This window comes from Mesoplodon mirus, assembly GCF_964341445.2.
Source record: "Mesoplodon mirus genome assembly, chromosome: 10".
NCBI lineage: Eukaryota > Metazoa > Chordata > Mammalia > Artiodactyla > Ziphiidae > Mesoplodon > Mesoplodon mirus.
The window spans coordinates 14,192,935-14,215,329 of NC_138986.1; the positions used below are offsets into that span (position 1 = coordinate 14,192,935).

At 40.5% G+C, this 22,395-nt stretch overlaps 1 protein-coding gene across 19 annotated transcripts in view; it reads left to right on the forward strand.

Moving 5' to 3' along the window:
- SYNE1 (spectrin repeat containing nuclear envelope protein 1) overlaps window positions 1-22,395 on the forward strand; it is a 472,944-nt gene that overhangs the window by 436,277 nt on the left and 14,272 nt on the right. For 17 of the 19 annotated variants that reach the window (XM_082633720.1, XM_082633725.1, XM_082633735.1 and 14 more), the window contains 11 exons: window positions 3,356-3,543; window positions 4,463-4,613; window positions 7,862-8,044; window positions 8,314-8,451; window positions 10,687-10,878; window positions 11,779-12,112; window positions 14,680-14,748; window positions 16,702-16,844; window positions 18,518-18,644; window positions 19,225-19,436; window positions 21,791-21,991. In XM_082633720.1, coding sequence (XP_082489846.1) covers window positions 3,356-3,543; window positions 4,463-4,613; window positions 7,862-8,044; window positions 8,314-8,451; window positions 10,687-10,878; window positions 11,779-12,112; window positions 14,680-14,748; window positions 16,702-16,844; window positions 18,518-18,644; window positions 19,225-19,436; window positions 21,791-21,991 — 1,938 coding nt within the window. The remainder of the gene's footprint in view (window positions 1-3,355; window positions 3,544-4,462; window positions 4,614-7,861; window positions 8,045-8,313; window positions 8,452-10,686; window positions 10,879-11,778; window positions 12,113-14,679; window positions 14,749-16,701; window positions 16,845-18,517; window positions 18,645-19,224; window positions 19,437-21,790; window positions 21,992-22,395) is intronic. The other 2 variants (XM_082633723.1, XM_082633724.1) reach the window with 1 other exon arrangement.

The window sequence follows — 22,395 nt, forward strand, 5'->3', positions numbered from 1 at the left end:
CAGTGGAATCAATAATTAAAAACCTCCCAACAAAGAAAAGTCCAAGACCAGATGGTTTCATAGGTGAACTCTACCAAACATTTACAGCCAATTCATCTCACTCTTCCAACAAATTGAAGGGAAAAGAACATTCTCAAACTCGTTTTATGAGGCCAGCATTACCCTGATACTGAAGCCAGATAAGGACACCATAGGAAAAGAAAACTATCAACCAATATGCCTGATGAATATCGATGCAAAAATTCTCAACAAAGTACTGGCAAACCAAATTCATCAGCACATTAAAAGGATTATACACTGTGATTAAGTTGGATTCGTTCTGGAATGCAAGAATGATTCAACATATGCAAATCAGTGAATGTAATACATTACATTACTAAAATGAAAGATAAAAATTATATGATCATCACAATAGATGCAGAGAAAGCATTTGACAAAATTCAAATGACAGTAACTCTCAACAAATTGGGTACAGAAGGAATGGACCCCAACATAATAAAGGACATATATGACATCAGCTAACATCATACTCAGTGGTGAAAGATTGAAAGCTTTTCCTCTAAGATCAGAAATAAGACAAGGGTACCCACTCTCACCAATTCTATTCAACATAGCACTAGAAGGCCTAGCCAGAGAACTCAGACAAGAAAAAGAAATAAAAGACATCCAGCTCAGAAAGGAAGATGTAAAAATTGTCTCTGTTTGCAGGTGACATGGTCTTATATATAGAAAAATCCTAAAGACTCCACCAGAAGACTTTTATAACTAATAAATTCAGGAAAGTTGTAGCATACAAATTCAACATACAAACATCACTGTGTTTCCATACACTAACAGTGAAGTATCTGGAAAATAAACAAAGAAAACAATCCTATTTACAATAACATTAAAAACAGTAAAATACTTAGGAATAAATTCAACCAAGGAGGTGAAAAATCTGTACTCTGACACTATAAGACATTGATGAAAGACATTTAATAAAACACAAATAAATGGAGGTATTCCATGTATTGGAAGAATTAATATTGTTAAAATGTGCATACAACAAAAGCAATGTATAGATTCAATGCAATCCCTGTCAAGATTCCAATGGCACTTTTTACAGAAATAGAAAAAAATCCTAAAAGTCATATGGAACCAAAAAAGACCCCTAATAGCCAAAGCAGTCCTGAGAAAGAAGAACAAAGCTGGAGGCATCATACTTTATGCTTTCAAATTATATTTCAAAACTGTAGTAATCAAAACAATATGGTACTGGCATAAAAACAGACACATAGACCAGTGGAACAGAATAGAGAGCCCAGAAATAAACCCACACATACACAGTCAACTAATATTTGACTAATAAGAATACTCGCTGGGGAAAAGGTAGCTTTTTCAAAAACTTGTGTTGGAAAAACTGGATATTCACATGCAAAGAGTTAAACTAGACCTCTATTTAACACAGCTTAGAAAAATTAACTTGAAATGGATTAAAGACTTAAATTTAAGACCTGAAACCTAGAGCAAAACATAGGGAAAAGGCTTCTTGACATTGGTCTTGGCAGTGACTTTTGAAAGCACAACCAACAAAAACAAAAATGAATAGGTGGGACTAAATCAAACTATAAAGCTTCTGCACAGCAAAAGTAATGATCAACCAAATGCAAAGGCAACCTAGGAATGAGAGAAAATGTTTGCAAACCACATATCTGATCAGGGATTAATATCTAAAATATACAAAGAATTCCTACAAATGAATAGCAAAAAATAAATTATCCAATTTAAAAATGGGCAAACGACCTGAATAGACATTTTTACAAAGAAGATAGTCAAATTGCCAACAGGTACATGAAAAGACGCTCAGCATCACTAATCATCATGGAAATGCCAATAAAAACCACAATGATATATTACCTCACACCTGTTAAAATGCATATTATCAAAAGGCAAGAGATAAAAAGTACTGACAGGGATTTGGAGAAAATGGAACCCTTGTACACTGTTGTTGGGAATGTAAGTTGGTGCAGCCACTATGGAAAAGAGTATGGACATTCTTCAAAAAACTAAAAATAGAACTACCATATTTTCCAGCAATCCACTTTTGTATGTATCTGAGGGAAATGAAATCACTATCTTGAAGGAGATATCTCCACCCCCATGTTCATTGCAGCATTATTTACAAGTGAATACATGTAAACAACCTAAGTATTCATCAACAGGTGAATGATAAACAAGGCATTGAATTTGCCCAGAGTTCTACCATGTGAAATCTTCATATTAACCACATAGAATGTAAATGCAAAATGTGCATTATTTTTTCTGTTGAGCTTTTAACTCAATTTACTCAAAGTATTCCATTATTAAAAAGGAGGCCTGTTGATGCCATGTTTTGCTTGCCCTATTCATCAAGGTCCTCAATGTATTTTCCTTTTCTTTTATACAGTTCTCGAATTTGCCTAGTTTTTCTCTTGATAATCCCTCAACTTACTCAGGTAGCTGGGATTTATATTCTTGTATGTATATTCTTCTTCCTGTTTTTCTCCTTAACACCATGTTCTAATGTCTTCTATACAAACTCAAGCTTATTGTTGAATGCAAGAACAGTGCCTTTGATGAATTTTGGAGATTTCATAAACTCCATAGACACAAGAAAATAAATTCTGTACAATATTTGTATTTCACTAAACTGTCGTTTCAAATCTCTTGCATAACCTCTCAGTTATATGGAAGTTATCATAGGAATTGCTGGTCTAAAAATATAAGATAAAAATATTACAAAAATTGAACTTTATTATCATATTTCATATCTTCCTATTTCTGTCCTACATTTAAATTTGCTCACTGAGGAAGCTGCTGATGATAACGATGCCATACATGACAGAAAACCTAGGTCCCTTAAACCATGGTACCTTTTAATGGTGGGGGCATTAACTGTTTAAAACAGTTTGTAGATCTTTGGAGATCAAATCCCAGTTTTTGAGTGCCAGCTCTTAACAGGAGCACATGTATTCCTTTGACTGATTGATCTATGGATTGGAATGGAAGGGATATATCTGTGAAGTAGAGACTGGGGCAAGATTCATGTTTCAATCACTAAAGAAGCTCATTTTACTCAATACAGTTGATGTAGTCTCTTTTATTTGTTCAGTTGATATTTTGGCTTTGCTCACATAGCTAAAATATTTCTAGATTCATTTTCTCATACTTTTGAGGTTGTGGTATTTTATAAAGGAACTTGAAGAAACTTCATGTGTTCAAAGAAATGAAATATTTGTCAAGGTTTTGCCTAACCATTTCTGAGTCAGTGAATACTGCTGCAGTGTCTCCCATCTGTACACAAGCGTTTGAATGAAGCATGTCTCCTTCCCTGCAGGAGCTTCAGAGAGACATAGAGAAACACAGCACGGGTGTGGCCTCTGTCCTCAACCTGTGCGAGGTTCTCCTGCATGACTGTGATGCCTGTGCCACAGATGCCGAGTGCGGTTCCATCCAGCAGGCTACGCGCAACCTGGACCGGCGGTGGAGGAATATCTGTGCTGTGTCCATGGAAAGAAGGCTAAAGTAAGCTGGGCTGTGCAAACAGTTGCGAAAGAGGAAGGACCAAAAAAACAAAAAATTTACCCAGAGTGTCTACGGTTCACTATTTGCTTTTGGCTGCAATGTCCAAAAATAGCCTTGGTTTCCCAAAGTTGCCGTCATCTACATTTACTTGGGAAAATAAGTACGTATAAAGGTCATATATAAATATAACAAGCCAAGTTACACCTGACCTAACAGTTTAAATATAATTCAGAGAAATTAAAATACTCCCTTGCTGAACAAATATAATGTTACAGAATTGGTGCTCTGGAAAAGTAACATTCTTTCTTGAAAAAGGAAATAATAAAACAAAGGACATATCTTTAAGCCCTTTGAAATTCAAGGTGGTAAAAAAACAGTGATATGTTAGAAAATTATCACAGTGACTTAAGGCACATAATCTTTGTGCTCTCTGGGGAACTCTTGAAAGGATAATGTTTATCTTGCCATCATCGGTAGATTTTGATAAGGGTAAATTTGACATTGAACTTAAATGGATTTTCAAACCTTAGTATAAGTTCAGCAGAAGCTTGGTATGAGTGTGCACTGCAGGCACGGTGTTGCACTTTTAAACTTCCTTGCGCATACCCAGAACAGTTCACACCATGTGCTTGTCTTACTCAGTTTGACTACTTCCAAATCCAGAGCTGCAGGACGTGTGTTTAAACACATACACACACACACATACACACACACGCATGCACACACGCACAGCTGTTTCGTCTTAGCTCAAACAGTTGTTTCTTTTTCAGTCTGGGCAAATTTGGCTCAAGGAACGGTTATCTTTTGGCACCCGGTTGCTTGTTTTGGGCACTCTTAGTCCTGTTGCAGGTATCAGACAGGGTTCTGGAGCACAAACAGTCTCAGGCAATCAGATTCTGTTCTTTCATTTCTGTCTTAGAATTGAAGAGACGTGGCGATTGTGGCAGAAGTTTCTGGATGACTTTTCTCGTTTTGAAGATTGGCTGAAATGCTCGGAAAGGGTAGCTGCCTTCCCCAGCTCTTCTGGGGTGCTCTATACAGTTGCCAAGGACGAACTAAAGAAATTTGAGGTGATTTTCAAATATTTCATCTTTATTTTGCTACGAGAGTAGCCAGCTGGTAGTTGGTGTCCCAAGACCTAAACAAGCTGTTCACCCACATATTATTTGTTCAAACAGCTAGGTGATAACTTTCTGGCCATCTTTATTATTACCTCATAAGTAGGCAAAGAAGAAGAGAAAGGAAGTTTTTACTTTAAGATTGTCAAGAATTACAAATAAAGTAGTAATGCTCTTCATTACGTTATAGAATTATTCAATTCTGTTAGAAAACACGAATCATGATTCTCCCCAAAAGATCTTGGCATTCTTTTGATTTCATAATTTTTTACAGTCAACCTTCTAAGATTCAGATATGATGGTTTTCCATACCAAAAAAAAAAAATGGTCATGAAGAACCTAGGGGCAAGACAGGAACAAAGACACAGACCTACTAGAGAATGGACTTGAGGACACGGGGAGGGGGAAGGGTAAGCTGGGACAAACTGAGAGAGTGGCATGGACATATATACACTACCAAACGTAAAACAGATAGCTAGTGGGAAGCAGCCGCATAGCACAGGGAGATCAGCTCAGTGCTTTGTGACCACCGAGAGGGGTGGGATAGGGAGGGTGGGAGGGAGGGAGACGCAAGAGGGAAGAGATATGGGGACATATGTATATGTATAACTGATTCACTTTGTTATAAAGCAGAAACTAACACACCATTGTAAAGCAATTATACTCCAATAAAGATGTTTAGAAAAACAAAAACAAAAATATCTGTCTTTCAATGTATTTTCTTGATTTTTTTTTACCTAACTGGAGCATAGATATATATGTATTTTTTAATCATTGATAAAATAGAATTGGCTCCAGAATTGATCAAATATTTTAAATCATAAACCATCTCTAATTATAAATGAAGAGCAGTGCCATTCTTGAGTCACCAAGATTTTTCAATTTTATAGAGACAAAAACAGCAGCAGTATAATCATTTTCATAAACAAAGGAATCATTCAGTAACAGATTATAGTTCCTTGCCATTCTGGGCAGTCTCGAGGCTTGCTCTGTCACTGTGATAGAATGAAATCCCAACTTCTCAGCCTCTCGTTTTCACAGAGGACCTAAAGTAGCCTTAAGCTGACCATTTTTTAATTTGAAGTTTCTTTTCCCATCAATGCCCACTGATCGGCAGTTGTGTTCTCAGATACAATGACAGAGAGCAGTTCTGATGCATGAATCTTACAAAAATCATTCTTGGTTGCTAAGTCTGCCCCAAGCTCCCTGAGATATTTTAAACTAAGACTAAAAAAATCCAACCAAATTCAGCTGGATTTATTTTTACCTTGTGCCGCCAATTAACCAGGCATTTTTTGAGGCCTGTTATGAAGTTTATGAACTAAACATGAAGTTTAGTTTTTGTTCTTGTGGAGTTTAAAATCTACGAGTCGTAGATGGGCAAGTCATGAATCTATAAAAGTGTTCAAATACTATGTGAAATAAATAAAAGTTATTCTGATGTCTGAATATGCACTTATATGTAACTATACCACTAAATTCCAGGGGAAAAAATCCTATCTAAAAGGTTTTCCCTTAGAAAAGTTCTAGTAAAAAGCCACAATAAATTCTGCAGTAGATTTCAGATCATCCCAGTGTGAACCAATGCTAGTGGAAATATTCTTATACTGCATCTTATTACACTCAGCTTCATAAAGGTTAAACCTTCTATAGTTGGCTTACACTACAAAGCAGATTAAGTAAGATCCTTGTTGATGCTATTTTAGACCCTCAGATTTTATGGCAAAGGTTAGCCATGTAGTTAAGCTTATAATGCTATATAGTTATATAGCTAGTTATAATGAATGATTTTATTACTTATCTTTGTAGTTAATTTTCTTAAGAGACAGAAATAAATTACAAAAACAAAATTTTGTTTGAGGGCAGTCTTTACCTGTTCAATTGCACAAATATTGGGGACAGATCTGGGTGTGCTGGGGTACCCAACCATGGTGCCCGCCTTCACGCCAGTGAGAAAACATATTCTGTGACTTCCAGTAATGGCAAAAGCTGAACTTTCCTTACCACTTCCTTTCCTGGGGAAATAATTTAAAGTTTGTAGAATACAAGGTTGGATTTACTCGGATAAAGGCTCTTAAAGCAACTCTCAGAAGGAAAACCATTTCAGAGGCACAAGTGTGGTGGCATGTAAATAGTGTGACGAGCCAAAGGAAGCAAAACTTGGGGATTTAGATGAGTATAGTCCAATCAGTTATATAACTTTCTGTCCAATGCCAGGATGAAAATCAGTCATAAATCATACACATAAGTTTGAAATAAAAAAGCTTCATTTTATTTTGACCAAATGATTCTTATGCTAGGGTTATGCTACATTACAGAGAAAAAGAAGAGAGAGTATTTTACCTGCGGAAACTCTAAGCTGTGCATGGGGTAACCTCCGAAGTAAATAGCGACTACTATGTAAGGTGTCACATCAGCTCTAAAACGCTTTATGAAAACTGAGTCATTCAGGAGGGCAACAGAAAAGAAATAGAGCATGTTCCACACTTTTTTTACTAAGCTGTTTTTCTTAAAAGTTAATAATAGCTTGCATTTAGAAGACCTTCTGCAAAAGGTAGTTTTTTTTTTTAATGGACACCAGAATTGAGGCAATTTCTGGATTTCTTAGGAAATAACATTTTACAAATTAAAGAGACAGTTCTATGATATCTTTTCTCAGTATGGACATCAGAAATTTTGAACATTTGAAACTCACATTTCAGCATACATACATATTTATGTAATCAGTTGGCTTTATGGGAAAGTTTTTTTCAGGCTGTTAATTATTTTAAAAGCTATATTATATATGTGTATGTGTATGTTGTAATGTATATATTATATACATATATGTGTACATGTTATATGTATATGTGTGTATTCTATATATATGTATATATCATGTGTATGTGTGTATGTTCTCTATGTATGTGTATATATTATATATTTATATTGTATATGTATTTGTGTATATACATATATTTATTACTGTTTACCATTTTCTTTCATATTTTTGTTTGATCGACTCCCTTTCCTTAAGCCACACTGATTATATTACTTTACTTTAACAAGTGGAAGTATATGCTGGTTAGAAATTGTCTTTTCCCATTTTGTGGGCAGAGTTGACTTCCTGTTCTGCCTGACATCACAATGTGAAGCCCAGACACCCTTGCTGAGAGCCCTCTGCTGATCTCCCTGTCTGATGTGCCTCTTTGTGGTCTTAGGGTTTCCAGCGACAGGTCCATGAGACCCTGACCCAGCTGGAACTGATTAACAAGCAGTACCGCCGCCTGGCCAGAGAGAACCGCACCGACTCGGCCTGCAGCCTGAAACATATGATCCACGAAGGCAACCAGAGATGGGACAACCTGCAGAAGCGCGTCACCTCCATCTTGCGCAGACTCAAGGTCTATACTATGCCTCCTCTGTAGCCTAGAGGCCCGGAGGACAGGATTGGGCCATTTGTACACCATATTAGGACATAGTCTCAGTGACTTTGTAAGACTGGGATGGCAAGAGATTGAGGTATCCAGCATGAATTTATATGGTAAAAAATTGCAGGGTTCTGGTTGCTCGTTGAGAAAATGACTTTCTAGGAGAACGTTGGAATTGGCAGTTCCATCTCAGCACGTGTTTGTGGACTTTTTCACTTTTATTCTTTTCTTTTCACATCCAGCATTTCATTGGCCAGCGGGAGGAGTTTGAGACTGCACGGGACAGCATCCTGGTGTGGCTGACAGAGATGGATTTGCAACTCACTAACATTGAGCATTTTTCCGAGTGTGATGTTCAAGCTAAAATAAAGCAACTCAAGGTGATAAATTAGGGTTTTTTTTTCAAATTATCAGTGCTAAGAGAGTCTGAAGAGGAAAGGATTTTTTAGATACTTTTGTGAAGAACATACTAAAGAACTGTTCTTTGTTTGTTTTATAAATTTATTTATTTATTTATTTATATTTTTTTATTTTGGGCTGCATCAGATCTTTGTTGCTGCGAGCGGGTTTTCTCTAGTTGCAGCGAGCGGGGGCTACTCTTCATTGCAGTGCACAGGCTCTAGGCACGCAGGCTTCAGTAGTTGTGGCACGTGGGCTCAGTAGTTGTGGTGCATGGGCTTAGCCACTCCATGATCTTCCCAGACCAGGGCTTGAACCCATGTCTCCTGCATTGGCAGGTGAACTCCCAACCACTGCGCCACCAGGGAAGTCCAAAAAATTAGTTCTTCTTGATTGAAAACAAATTCAGAAAATAAGAAAGATATTAAAAATGAAATGAAGAGCATTACCCAGAGATACAACTCCCATTAACATATACACTTTAATTATTAACTTGATCGCCAGGATTGTTGTTTTTAGTTCTTGTTGTTTTTTTCTGATTTGTTTCTAGCACCTTCAAATTGTTTGACTCACATGATCCAGAGCAGTTCAACTTTCTCGTGTTGGGATTTCATTCCACATAGTCTACATTCTTAGGTGCCAAGTTAGTTTTTAAGCATGTTTGGTATGTTTCAGTATGTAACTCAAACACAGTGGCTAGTTAAACATTTTAAATAGGGAGGGATATATATTAGATATAAGGATTCCCTGAAAGGAAGAGTTTAACATCTTGAATAATATGCAATGCAGCTTGTGAAATTTTCCTCCCAAGATAAGATAGGTTTTTTTTAAAGAATAATCCTGGTGCCCATAACTTTAAGGTTGTTATAATAAAACAAGGAAGTTACTTTTAATCAGTGATTCTCAGGATAAAAAAATCATAAAATAGCCCTGGTATTCTGCCCAGCCTCTCTCTCTCCATCCCTCCCTTCGCCTCAATTCTTGCAAGTCATTTTACAGGTAAATCAATATTTAAAAGCTTCATTTTCTACCAAGTGGTAGTTGAATCTTTTCTTTTTGGACTCTGACAGGGTCGTAGCATTTATTAACACCCTCCTTCTCCCTTGGCAGTCTTTTTATTATTGTGCAATTTCAACTATCCCAGAGTTTATTTTTTTTTGGGGGGGGGGGTTGCGTAGGGTCTTAGTTGCAACAGGTGGTCTCCTTGGTTGCGGCTCGCCAGCTCCTTAGTTTTGGCATGCGAACCCTTCGTTGCAGCACGCATGTGGGATCTAGTTCCCTGACCAGGGATCGAACCCAGGTCCCCTGCATTGGGAGCACGGAGTCTTAACCACTGCACCACCAGGGATGTTTCTCCAGAGTTTATTCTTGTGTTGAATTAAAATTTATCCCCTGAAACTTGTCCCCTGTAGCTGAACTGTTTTGAATCATATAGAATGAGTCTAAATAATCCTCCAGAATTACCTGTTTTTCAAATAATTATAATCCTTCCTGCTTATGTCCTGAAACAATTTAAAAAAATCATCTGAGAAGAATTTGTGACATTGTCATTCGGATGGCTTTCCTTCGTCATGTTTGACATGTCAGGAACTCTAAAATTGAAATATCCAGTATAAATCTTTAAAATGCTAAATGTATTTCGGTGGCACTGTATTGCTTACCATTGCTTTTCATCAGGGGCCACTAGTGCTCTCAACTTTATGATGGGTTTGAATGTTTGTTCCTATGGTTCTCTTACCCGCACTGTCTGTGGTGGTAAATTTTATTAGCAAAAGGCACCTCTCTGGTCATGGAATTCTAACAATGCCATTTCTGCCTCCTCTTCTGATTTAAAATTTTTATGTTTTTTGTTTGTTTGTTTGTTTGCGGTACTTGGGCCTCTCACTGTCATGGCCTCTCCTGTTGCGGAGCACAGGCTCCAGATGCGCAGGCTCAGCGGCCGTGGCTCACCGGCCCAGCCGCTCCGTGGCATGTGGGATCTTCCCGGACCGGGGCACAAACCCGTGTCCCCTGCGTCAACAGGCGGACTCTCAACCACTGCGCCACCAGGGAAGCCCAAAATTTTTAAGTTTTACTTTAGAAAGTCATAGCCTCTTGGCTTGTCATTGTCTATGGTAAATTTAATATCCCCTACATGGCTTTTCTAAATATGTATTTTAGAATTACTTCATGTCCAAGTGAGCAATAAAAAATTACATGCAATATGTGCTCCCTAGGCCTTCCAGCAGGAAATCTCATTGAACCACAATAAGATTGAGCAGATAATTGCCCAAGGAGAACAGCTGATAGAAAAGAGTGAACCCCTGGATGCCACGTTCATTGAAGAAGAGCTGGATGAACTCCGACGCTACTGTCAGGAGGTCTTTGGGCGCGTGGAAAGATACCATAAGAAACTGATTCGCCTGCCTGTATGTGACATTGTTTTTTCATTATCATGAAATCTAAAGAGAATTAATAATGTGGACTTAGGTAACATCGTTGAGTGGGCAAGAGCCCGGACTCTGGAGCCAGAGTGCCTGGGTTCCAGCCCCAGCTCTGGCTACGTCACCTTGGGCAAGTTACTTCACGTCACTTGCCTTGGTTTCCTCAGTTGTAAAGCTGATTTAATAACAGTACCTAGCTTGTAGAAAGGACTGCTTTGGGCATGAAATGAGTTAACATATATACATACAAAGAGCTTAGAAGCATACTTGGTACACATCTTCCATGGAAGATAAAGAAGCTTCTGGAAGAAACAAGGGAATGAAAGTGAGCATTGTAAACAGTGGCTCAATTGATTAAGTTGTTTAGTTGAATTTCTTTTTTTTCTTCCATTTCCCTAGTTGCTACCATAATCACATCTCATTGTCAAGATGCTATTATTAGAATATTTGGAATCTTCTGTGATAAAATATATTTTGTATCTGCAATATAAGGTATAAAAGGACCAGCTAAGGTTTTATTAGTAATTCCCTTTTGTTCCTGATATGTGCCATTCTGTACTTACTGTGTTGCAGATTAGGTACTAGGTTGCCTTTATTTACATTATCTTATTTAATCTTATATCAATTCTTTGAAGTAGGTCAATATTATTTCCCTTTTTCCATGATAAAACTGAGAATTTACTAGATTAATGTATAAGACATTTTAAAAAGTTATCAGAAGATACTTATTTATTTGATGATAGGAAGTTTAAAATTACCCCCAGCAAGGTAGGAGTGTGGTCCCGATAAGCTTGAGTGCTGAGATTTGGTGAAAGGCAGAGCACAGAGTGGGAAGGGGGTCAGCTGAGCGCTGCTGTAACAGGGCTGGCTTGACTGCGTTTCCAGCTCCCAGATGACGAGCACGACCTCTCTGACCGGGAGCTGGAGCTGGAGGAGACTGCAGCTCTGTCGGACCTCCACTGGCGCGACACCTCCGCGGACAGCGCGCCCTCCCCCCAGCCCGCCTCCAACCCCTCCCTCTCACTCGCCCAGCCCCTCCAGGGCGAGAGGTCCGGGCGAGACACCCCCGCCAGTGTGGACTCCATCCCTCTGGAGTGGGACCATGACTATGACCTCAGTCGTGACCTAGAGTCTGCTGTGTCCAGAACTCTGCCCTCTGAGGACGAAGAGGGTCAGGAAGATAAAGATTTCTACCTCAGGGGAGCTGTTGGTCTGTCAGGTAAGAAAGAGCTCCTCCTATGTGCTAGCTTGAAAGAAAATGAAAAAGAGTGGATACTGTACCAGAAATCCGTTCGCTGAGCAGAATCATCTGCCTTCTCCCATTAGGGGAACTTATACACAAACGAATAATTGGATATTAACATGATTCGCAAATATAAAATTGGCGTTGTGGCCACTGATGTATCCCACATATACCTATGTTCTTACTACACGACAAGCACTTTATAAGTACTGGAAATACACAGTTCCTTTTCTTCTCAAAGAGCTCACACTCTAGTGTGGAACACAGACAAGAAACGGCTGTGTGAAATGTTTGGTACTAGGATAGCAGCGTACACATGGTGGTGTAGAAGCACAGCCCAGGGATGACTAAGCTGGCGCTTTGAGGAGAGGCTTCAGGGAAGAGACTTGAGCTGAGACCTGAAGGATGCATAGGAGTTGGTCAGGAGGACACAGCAATGTTCAGAGCAAGAAAGGAAAGCATGCCCATCTCGGATTTATGATTAGCCTCAGCGCTTTTGGTCACCTGGAGTTTGTCCAGAATGACAAGGCTGTATGTAGACTGGGAGGAATGGAATGAACAAAGAGGAGGTGGAAAGGCAAACCAGGACCTGGTCATAAAGCAACCTGTTCATCATGGAAAGGAGTTTGGTTTTTGTCATGAAGGCCATGGAGAGCCACAGCAGGGCTCTAAGGAGGGAGGCAATGTGGTCAAATGCATATTTTCTTTTTTTTTGGTTAATAAATTTATTTATTTTATTTATTTATTTTTGGCTGTGTTGGGTCTTCGTGGCTATGTGCGGGCTTTCTCTAGTTGCAGAGAGCAGGGGCTACTCTTCGTCGTGGTGCACGGGCTTCTCATTGCAGTGGCTTCTCTTGTTGCAGAGCATGGGCTCTAGGCGCATGGGCTTCAGTAGTTGTGGCACGCCACCTTAGCAGTTGTGGCGCACGGGCTTAGTTGCTCCGCGGCATGTGGGATCTTCCCTGGCCAGGGATCGAACCTATGTCCCCTGCATTGGCAGGTGGATTCTTAACCACTGCGCCACCAGGAAAGTCCCGATGCATATTTTCAAAGAACTTGTCTCAATACTATCTAGAGAAGGGCACATTGAAAGAGAGTCCAAAAGGAATTGTTTTACAATCCAGGACACAGATATGATGGTGGCCTGAACTAAGGAAGCAGCACTGGGAATAGAAAGAATGGAAGAGCTATGAGAAATCATAAGACAGCTACTCCGTGACTGATGGTTGATTGAATTGGGATTGAAGTGACTTTCTGGCTTGGGCATCTTGGTGAAAGATGCAGGTGGTCCTAGGCTCTGAGGACCATGAGCAGGAGAGAATGTTCTGGGTGTCTGTGGAGCCACGGGGGCAGGGCAGTGAAAAAGGGGGAGGTGATGAGTTCCTCTGTGCACATCCTGAACTTGAGATGCTGTAGACTATCCCAAGGGGAAAAGCCAGCAGTCGATGGATGCATGGATCTGAATTTCAGGAACCGGAAATGCCAATTAGGTAGTTTTCCACATAGTGGTCACCAAGGGAAGGAAGGAGATCGCACAGGAAGAGTGTATGAAGGGATACAAGAAGTATGAGACTTCAGGAAACACATATAGTGAAGGGATGGACGGAGGAAGAGGAGCATTGTAAGGAAGGTGAGTCAAAATAGAATAAATAATCAAGAGGCCAATTTGTAGCACCTGTAAACGCATCTCACACATTCTCTAAAAGAGAATTTCTGCTTGTTTCTGATGGCTTACATTTGGATTCCCAAGGGTATGACACTGTCTAAAAGGAAAACGATTTCTCTCGTTTCTATTTTGTTTTTATGGTACAACCTCATAGTTAGGCATTTTGCATCTAAAGCAGAACTGTCCAATATGTAGCCCTCAGCCACATGTGACAGCTGATCACTGAAATGTGACCGTGCAGACTGAGATTTGCTGTGTCAAATGAACTTAACGAATACACAAAATTCAAAAACTTAGCACAAAGGCAAGCATGTAAAATATGCATAATACTATTTATGTTGATTACATGTTAGAATTAGGGTATATTGGTTTAGTAAAATTAAGTATTAAAATTATTTTCATCCTTTTCTCATTACTTTTTCATTGTGGCCCTTAGACTCTTTAAAATAATATACGTGGCTCATGTTATTTCTATTGGACAGCGCTGCTCTAGAACCTGACTGTCTTGGTTGAAATCCCAGTTATGCCACTACTAGCTGTTGAAACTTGGATGAGTAACTTCATTCCCCTGAACCTCAGTTTTCTCATCAATAAAATGAGAATAACACTTCCATGCACCCTGCAGGGTTTCTGTGAGGATAAATGAGTGCTTAGAACAGCACCTGGCTCATAAAACACTCAATCCACGTGAGCCCTTATAATGATTTGTCTCAGGAACCCTTTGGTGATCGTACTCAGACTTCTCTATATGTTCAAGAGTTATCTGCCGAGGATGACTAACTTCCTCTTTTTCTCCCTAAGAAAGTTATTTTCCTGCCATCAGGGAATCAAGGTTTCCAGACCTTAGCTGTCAACTTAGACTGTGCTCTTTTTGCAGATGTAACGATTCCTGCAAGTCCCGAGGCCTATGTTAAACTCACAGAAAGTGCAATCAGAAATCCCTCTGGTAGGCACCAAAAGCCAAAGTGCACCTCTCTCCCTCACCTGTAACAAGCCTCCTCCTCTCCCAGCACATCTACTGTACCTCTCACAGCTCTGTGCCCAAAGCATGTTAAGGCAGAACTTCCTCTCTGACTGCCGTCTCAGAAACGAAACCCAAAACACTTGGTGGATCAACACCAAGAATAAGATTCCAATAATCAAGGGCAATAAAGCAACTGCTCAACTTGCTAAATGGTAATCACTCAGTAAGTGTGGACCTATGATGCCCATTAATGGCAGAAAATAGGAGATGGAAACACTAGTCTTAGCACTGGTGCTTTAGTGCCCTGCTTGGTTGTAGCAGGTCTGGCCGCGTGACTTCGAGGAGGGCTTACAGACCCACCTCTGGCTGAGGAATCAGGGCTCAAGGATCTGGTCCCCAGTCCACCAGCCTATACATGGGACCTCAGGCCCACCATTCATCCTCCTGGTCTCAGGGGTCCCATATAAGACAAGGGGTAAAATCAGATATTCAGCTCTAAAAAATTATACTTTTTTTTTTTTTTTTTTTTGCGGTACGCAGGCCTCTCACTGTTGTGGCCTCTCCCATTGCGGAGCACAGGCTCCGGACGTGCAGGCTCAGCGGCCATGGCTCACGGGCCCAGCCGCTCCATGGCATGTGGGATCTTCCCGGACCGGAGCACGAACACGCGTCCCCTGCATCAGCAGGTGGACTCTCAACCACTGCGCCACCAGGGCAGCCCAAAAATTATACTTTTAGTTTAATAAGTCTTACTTCCCCATAAAGCAATTTGACATGAGAATGTATTCCACAGTATCTTAAAGACTTCGATTTTCAAAAAAAAAAAAAAAAAAAAAAGAATTAGATTTTCCTTTCAGGACAGAGCTACTCCTGAAACAAGAAGGCTTAAAGAAAGGAAAATGGAACTCGTTTTGCTTAATGTTGCTCTAGACAAACTGTAGCTCAGGGTCAGTAATTTGGAGGACATTGGAGCGAATAGGGTTTGACCACAGTGATAGGATATTGAATCGTGAGTTTATGAGTTTACACTTTGGTTTTTGCAGAAAAGCAAAAGGACAGGAAGTAAGGTAGCATTACTGAAATGGTTACTGCCTGAGTGATTCCCAGTGAGAAACCTCTTCCAGGTGTATTTAGAAGGTCTTTTTTCCAAAAAAGAATTAATAAAGCTTACTAATATTTATTCTGCTTTCACCCTGTGCTAGCTTCACTCTGATGATCAATGTTCTTGTTGAATTCAAAGACTGTAATACACACACACACAATAATTTTGCAAAAGGATGTCACATCTCTCAAAGGAGATGAGCTAGAAGTTCTAAGCTGTGAGTGAGAACATACCTGGATGGAAATGTAAAATCTTAGCTTTCTCCTGATTTTGTTTCAGGTTTGAAACAAAAGCAAGCCATTGCTAGTTTGGTACCTCCACACATAACCCATCCTGAGCTAGTCTTTTCTTGGTTCACTTGAAGTCCCACCTTAAGTGAATGATGCAGCCACCTGGGACTTCAGAGGCACTGTCTTCTACTGAGATGCAGAAAGGAAGATTAGAGGGTGTGTCTTTTTCTGTTTGATAAGTGACTGCAGAGGGAGCCTGAGATGTAACTGCCTCCTAGTTACTGGGGAGCGGAAGCCACCACCTGAGGTCTTTAGAAAGCTTACAACACGCAATTTTCAGGGGATGAGCCGGAAGAGGGAGCGGAAGCGCAGGCTGTTAGAACCCACCACAGGCCCCTTTTGCAACACCCAGTCTGCTTGGACCTTGGTCAAGCACATTCATTGGTCTGGTAATTCAAACTCCTAACCCAACAACATGTCGGTACTAAATGTGCTTTATGGTTACCCGCACACGTACCATCTCTCTACTGCCTTAGCTGTAGAATTTCTTAACCATCTCCTTGAATGTCAAGCTTGTAAAGATTCTTACGGTCGTCACTGCAGGGGATCCTAGCACCTTGGAGTCACAGATCCAACAACTGGGCAAAGCCCTGGATGACAGCCACTTTCAGATGCAGCAAATGGAGAATATCATCCACAGCAAAACTCCCACAGGACCAGAGCTAGACTCCAGCTACAGAGGCTATGTGAGTATCTGGACCCTCGTGATCCTGACACATACCTGGTAATCACAAGCGTGTGACAAAGAACAGTCCATCTGTGGCACAAGGGTTGTGTCAGCTCTCCATGTACCAAGCTGCCCTTGAAGTCATGTGTGTGCAAAACAAAGCCCTGTTAGTCGATTACCTTTTGAGCAAAACTGGTCTGTGCTCAGACCCACTGATCTACCCTAATGACCAGGCTGGTCCTTTACACTGAGAACTGAGTGAAATCCATTTCATTGAAAGCAACAAAATGCTTTGGCTCTGGAAAGTGATTAGGCATTTTTCCAAATTCAGCTAATGATTTTCTGACCAAGGATATCCTTGGAGCAGCAGATTTTAGCTGGTAGATTACTAACACGGAATTGTTTTAGTTCTTTTCCTAGGTGTCTTGATTCACTTGATGATCTTGGGACTTTTTTAATGCTCTGTTATTTGTATGTTCATTCTGGAGAAAACAGTTCTGACTAACAAGAGAGATTTGGGGAAAAGATGGCAAGAGATTGTGTGTATTACCAGTTCCATTTTCGAAGCTTTTTGTAAAGTAATAACTTCATTTGCTCTGCCTAGGTTACTGAACGAATAACTTTTCCCAGAGAATTACCTGTTTTCCTACACATACTTAGGCAAGAGGATTTGAAAGTAAATCTCTTCTATGCCTCATGTCATTTCTTTTCATACCCAAAAGACCGCTTCGTAAAAGGAAAGAAAAATTAATTTCCCTAAGCCTAATGACAACACCCACGTACTGCTTTTTTGAAACCAGGAGAGAGAACCGTTCTAGTTATATATGCTAACATTAATATCCTCACAATCACAGAAGACTAATTAATCATGAGCTTACTTCCTGTCCAGTTTGGCCTATTATACTGACTTCTATCATAGTGAAACCTCTTTTTTAAAAATATAATTTCACAATGAGCATGCTGACATCACTGAGGTTATACTTAACACCAATCAAAAGCAATCAAAGTAACTTAATAGCAATGTAATTTGTTAAAGGCTTTGAAAGAAAACGTTCTGATCAGTATAGCAGGAGCGTTTTGAAATGATTTGTTCTTTTAAGCTTTGAATACTGTGCATGATATTAAACACGGAGTTGGAAGCTTTCCTTTTGAAGTTAGAATTTATTCCTTTAGTATCTATTAACCATTGCTTAAATTTTCTCATGAAACAGCTGGCTTTAATATTGTTTTATTCTTGTAAGTATTTTAATTATTTAATACAAATAAATGTCCCTTTGAGATTTGTGGTAATATTACTCTTCCCATCCTTCAGTTGAAGAAACAGGGAGCAGCTTGCCAAAAACTATATATTGTATTGCCAGCTGAGGGCTCTGAGTGTTAAATCCCAGATCGGTTTAGTCTGTTTTGATTCATAAATTTTAAAAGAAATTTTGAAGACTTATGCAAAACCACGTGTGCCAAGTATATCTTCAAGGCATTGCTTTATGTAAATATGAATGTGTCACGTGTTTAAGAAGCATGTTTTTGAACTTGACTTTTTTGTTTTCAGCAGAGCGGCTTACTCTTTATAGAGAAGTAGCACACAGCTACTGCCCTTTTTGAGGAACTCCAAGATATTTTCTCCGGGAGTTCTTGCACTCATGACAATTTGAGTATTTCGTGACGGGGGGCCTCTTTTCTGTATCTAAACAGATGAAACTGCTGGGTGAATGCAGCGGCAGTATAGACTCAGTGAAAAGACTGGAACACAAACTGACAGAGGAAGAGGAGCATTTTCCTGGCTTTGTCAACCTGAATAGCACCGAAACCCAAACAGCTGGTGAGTGGGTTGTTCTCAGTTCAAGACAGAGTGAAATAGAAGATCTCGAAGCACCTCGTTGCCCCCGAGTTCCACTGTGCCGCTGACCTCATTCTTCACTGGTCTATCCTGAGAACTTTCCTCCATGTTACAGTGATCTCTGGGGACAGAGGGGGAGGTGAAAATAATCACAGTGGGTTTTTTCCCATGTCCCATGTATTTTAAGGCACCGTCTCTAACCACTAGTCAGGAACCTTCTGTGTGTGCTCTGTACACACTCTCAGAGCTTTCCTGCAGAAGGAAACCAAGAGTTGAACGTTACCTTCACCCACTTTCATGCTTATTACTTCATAAAGCTCCTTACGATGTTAAATCTTATGTAGTTAATATCTTTTCTCCATTATCATTAAAAATGCAGATAGGAAAAACACATAGCCACCATACTGTTATTTACAGCTGACAACAACAGAAATGCCCAGAGGCATTACTTTCTTTCTGTTGCTGTTTTAAAGTTAGCCACCCATGTAGGTTTCAAACATTTCCTAAACGTTCTCGGTGGAGGACGATCCCTCGCTATCCTGCGCGTGTGCTGTCTTGCCAGGTGTGATTGACCGCTGGGAGCTCCTCCAGGCGCAGGCCCTGAGCAAGGAGCTGAGGATGAAACAGAATCCCCAGAGGCGGCAGCAGTTTCACTCGGACCTGAACCGCGTTCTGACCTGGCTGCAGGAGACGGAGGAGGACCTGGAACAGCTTCAGCGCCTGCAGCGCAGCACCGATATCCAGCCCATCGCGCTCCAGATCAAAAAGCTCAAGGTAGCTACCCTTGGCCTTTCCTGCAGCGCCAGACAGAAAGCTGCCACGTGGCATGGCCGGTCAGATGAAACCACTAGCCCTGGCCTGTTGTGCAGTCACACAGCAGCGGGGGGAATGGTCAGCACAAACGGACACGAATGCTTCCCCAGCCACCCCAGATCAGAGTGTTTATAGGAAGGCTTGGAAGGGTGGAGAGCTGGACTGCGTTGCAGAACCAGCCCCATGACAATAATCATGATTTAATGAATTGGTGGCTAAGAAATGCCCAATTAAAGTTTCATGAAACATCCAGGTACCTCTGGGATCTAACTGACCTCTTTTAAAGGAAATACAGCTATGTCCAGGGTCCTACAAGTCTGTATCTAGAGCTGGAGAGGAGTCCTCTCCCAGATCCTATACGTGTGAGTTTATGGAGACCTAAGGAAGTCACTTGACATTCTGGAATCAGCAGAACTTCTGAAATAGATTATAATAGTGGCAGAAGCAATTTTCAGTGACATGAATCCAAGCAAACAAAACCCGTGGAGTAATTGCAGTGAAACACCTGACGTTTACATTTGATTTTGACCTGGATGGGTGTAGTGCACAAGATAACCTCTTTTAACTCCCTCTCTAGATCTTAAAAATCCTTCTCAGCCCAGCTATTGAAGTGCATTGATATGTGGAGACTTCTGTAAGCATACTGTGGATGGAGAGCTCAGTTTCTTCTTAATAGCTCTCTTGGTCCTGCCTTTTTGTTTGGAGAACGTCAAGCTGTGCTCTTCCTCAGAAGAGGAGGGCTACTGGGCCGTCCAGGCTCAAGGATTAACTGCCTTTGTTTCTCCCTGGTTTCTCTGTATGCTGTTTCTTTTGGGGTGCTGTATTTCTGGCTAGTTTTAGTTGTTTTGTTTTAAATTTTCAAACAGTGAAATGAGTCTTCCCCACAGATGCTCAAACTTCTTATAGAGTAGCCTCTGCACCAGCTCCATCAATTTCAGGATGAAGGATGCAATTTACATGATCTGGATTGCAAAATGCTCTTTTCTCTAGAGGACTTCCATTACTTTAGTTTCTCTCCAGGAAAATGTAAGGCAGTGTTGCATTATAACCAATTCCAAATAAGTTGATGAAACAAACACTGGCCAGAGTCTGAGACCTAAGTGAGATGAGAGTGGAAAAACGAGACCTTGAAAGTCAGCCTGTGTGATAAGAAAAAGCCACCCTCCTCGGCACCGCTTCTCCATCTTTCCTGTCTGTTTTCTGAGAATAAATCTGTGGAATAACCTAGTACTTTCTACAACATTTCCTGATTTTATACTGTCCTTGTGGTTGAATCTACATTATGGGATGTTAAGAACCCATTGAAAAGTGCAAATTTAAGACAAGTTGGAAACATAACAGAAATGGTGAGAAATTATAAGAACATGTTGCCTGAGTAGATGTGATTTGTAGGATCACTGACCCTACCTTGATCTGGGAATATTTAAACAGTACCCCGATATTCAATTATTAATACATACACTTGTACTTAAATTCTTGAAATTTAGTTCTAGATTTTGGGGAAATGCACACAGTAAAAAAATCAGTCACCTGTTTTTTTGTGAAACTAAACGAAATTGCTTAGCTGATGAAATACAATTCATTCTCTTTACCATCACAAAAATCTGGCCTCTGACAGAGGCAATGTTCTCAGCCTGTGGGCCACTAACCCTCGGTGGCCTGTGGAGTCAGAACAGCTGGAGGCCAGGGCCTGGGAATCTGCTTTCTTATCAAGCTTCCCATTTCATGCCTATGCACACAACGTTGAGACCAGTTTGGGTTGGGCTTGGTTTGGTTTGGTCTGTTGTTGAGCTCCCATGCTGGGAATATGGGTGTTAATCATACTCCTTAGTTCACTCCCCAGGGTCATCATTGCTTCCTGCAAAGCTCCCCTTAATTTTATTTATCTATCCTTTTTCCCCCACTGTTTCTTAATCCCAATTCCTCAAACCCATGGCAACCATTCTGAAATTTTAACACATATTCTTTTTTCATATATATTCATGAGAAATGTGGCTTTGTGTGTGTGCACATGTATTTTAAATTATATCAATGCTGTTCTGTCACCCATATAAATCTGTTTCTCTTTCCCTTTATACCATATTTTCTGAAGATTGATTCGCATCGTCAAGTATACATCTGATCCATCCCTTTTAACTACAGTGTGGTTCCCAATGGTGTGCACCCACTGTATCTCATCTAGCCATCCTGCTAAGGCCAGTGTTAATTAATGGATCTTTGAATTTGGGTGAAGCATTTCCAAAGGTCTTAGACTATTTTTCTTTAGTATTTTATTGTGATTTTCCTTGTTTGATTGTTCTCCTTTCTCTTTGCAGGAGCTCCAGAAAGCTGTGGACCACCACAAGGCCATCATCCTCTCCATCAATCTGTGCAGCTCCGAGTTCACTCAGACGAGCAGTGAGGAGAGCCAGGATCTGCAGGGTCGCTTGTCCCAGATGAATGGCCGCTGGGACCGCGTGTGCTCCCTGCTGGAGGAATGGCGGGGCCTTCTCCAGGACGCACTGATGCAGTGTCAGGTCTGTGGGGCTTTGGGCCGGCCATGCTCTGAAGTCAAACATTTCCAGTGTAGCTGAGTCTGTGACTTGATTTATCAAGATCACTAGGGGGGATGCAGTTACCCTCCAAAGTCAGTAGTTGAGTGAGATCACTTTGTGCCCAAAGTTTTCATTTTACTGGAGAATTTGTACATGTGACCAGGAGTTCAAAGACCCCACTTCTTTACAGCTAACAAGAGACTATTCCCACACATTTATCTCAGCCTCACCATTCCTCCTTCGACTCATTCTTTATTCATTCCACAGGTATTTTCTGAGCACATAGAAAGACATTTCTTGGACATCCAAGTGAGCGTTACAAATATTTACTCATCCATTCAGACCACAATTATTTGCCAGGTGTTTACAGTCTGACAGATACTGCA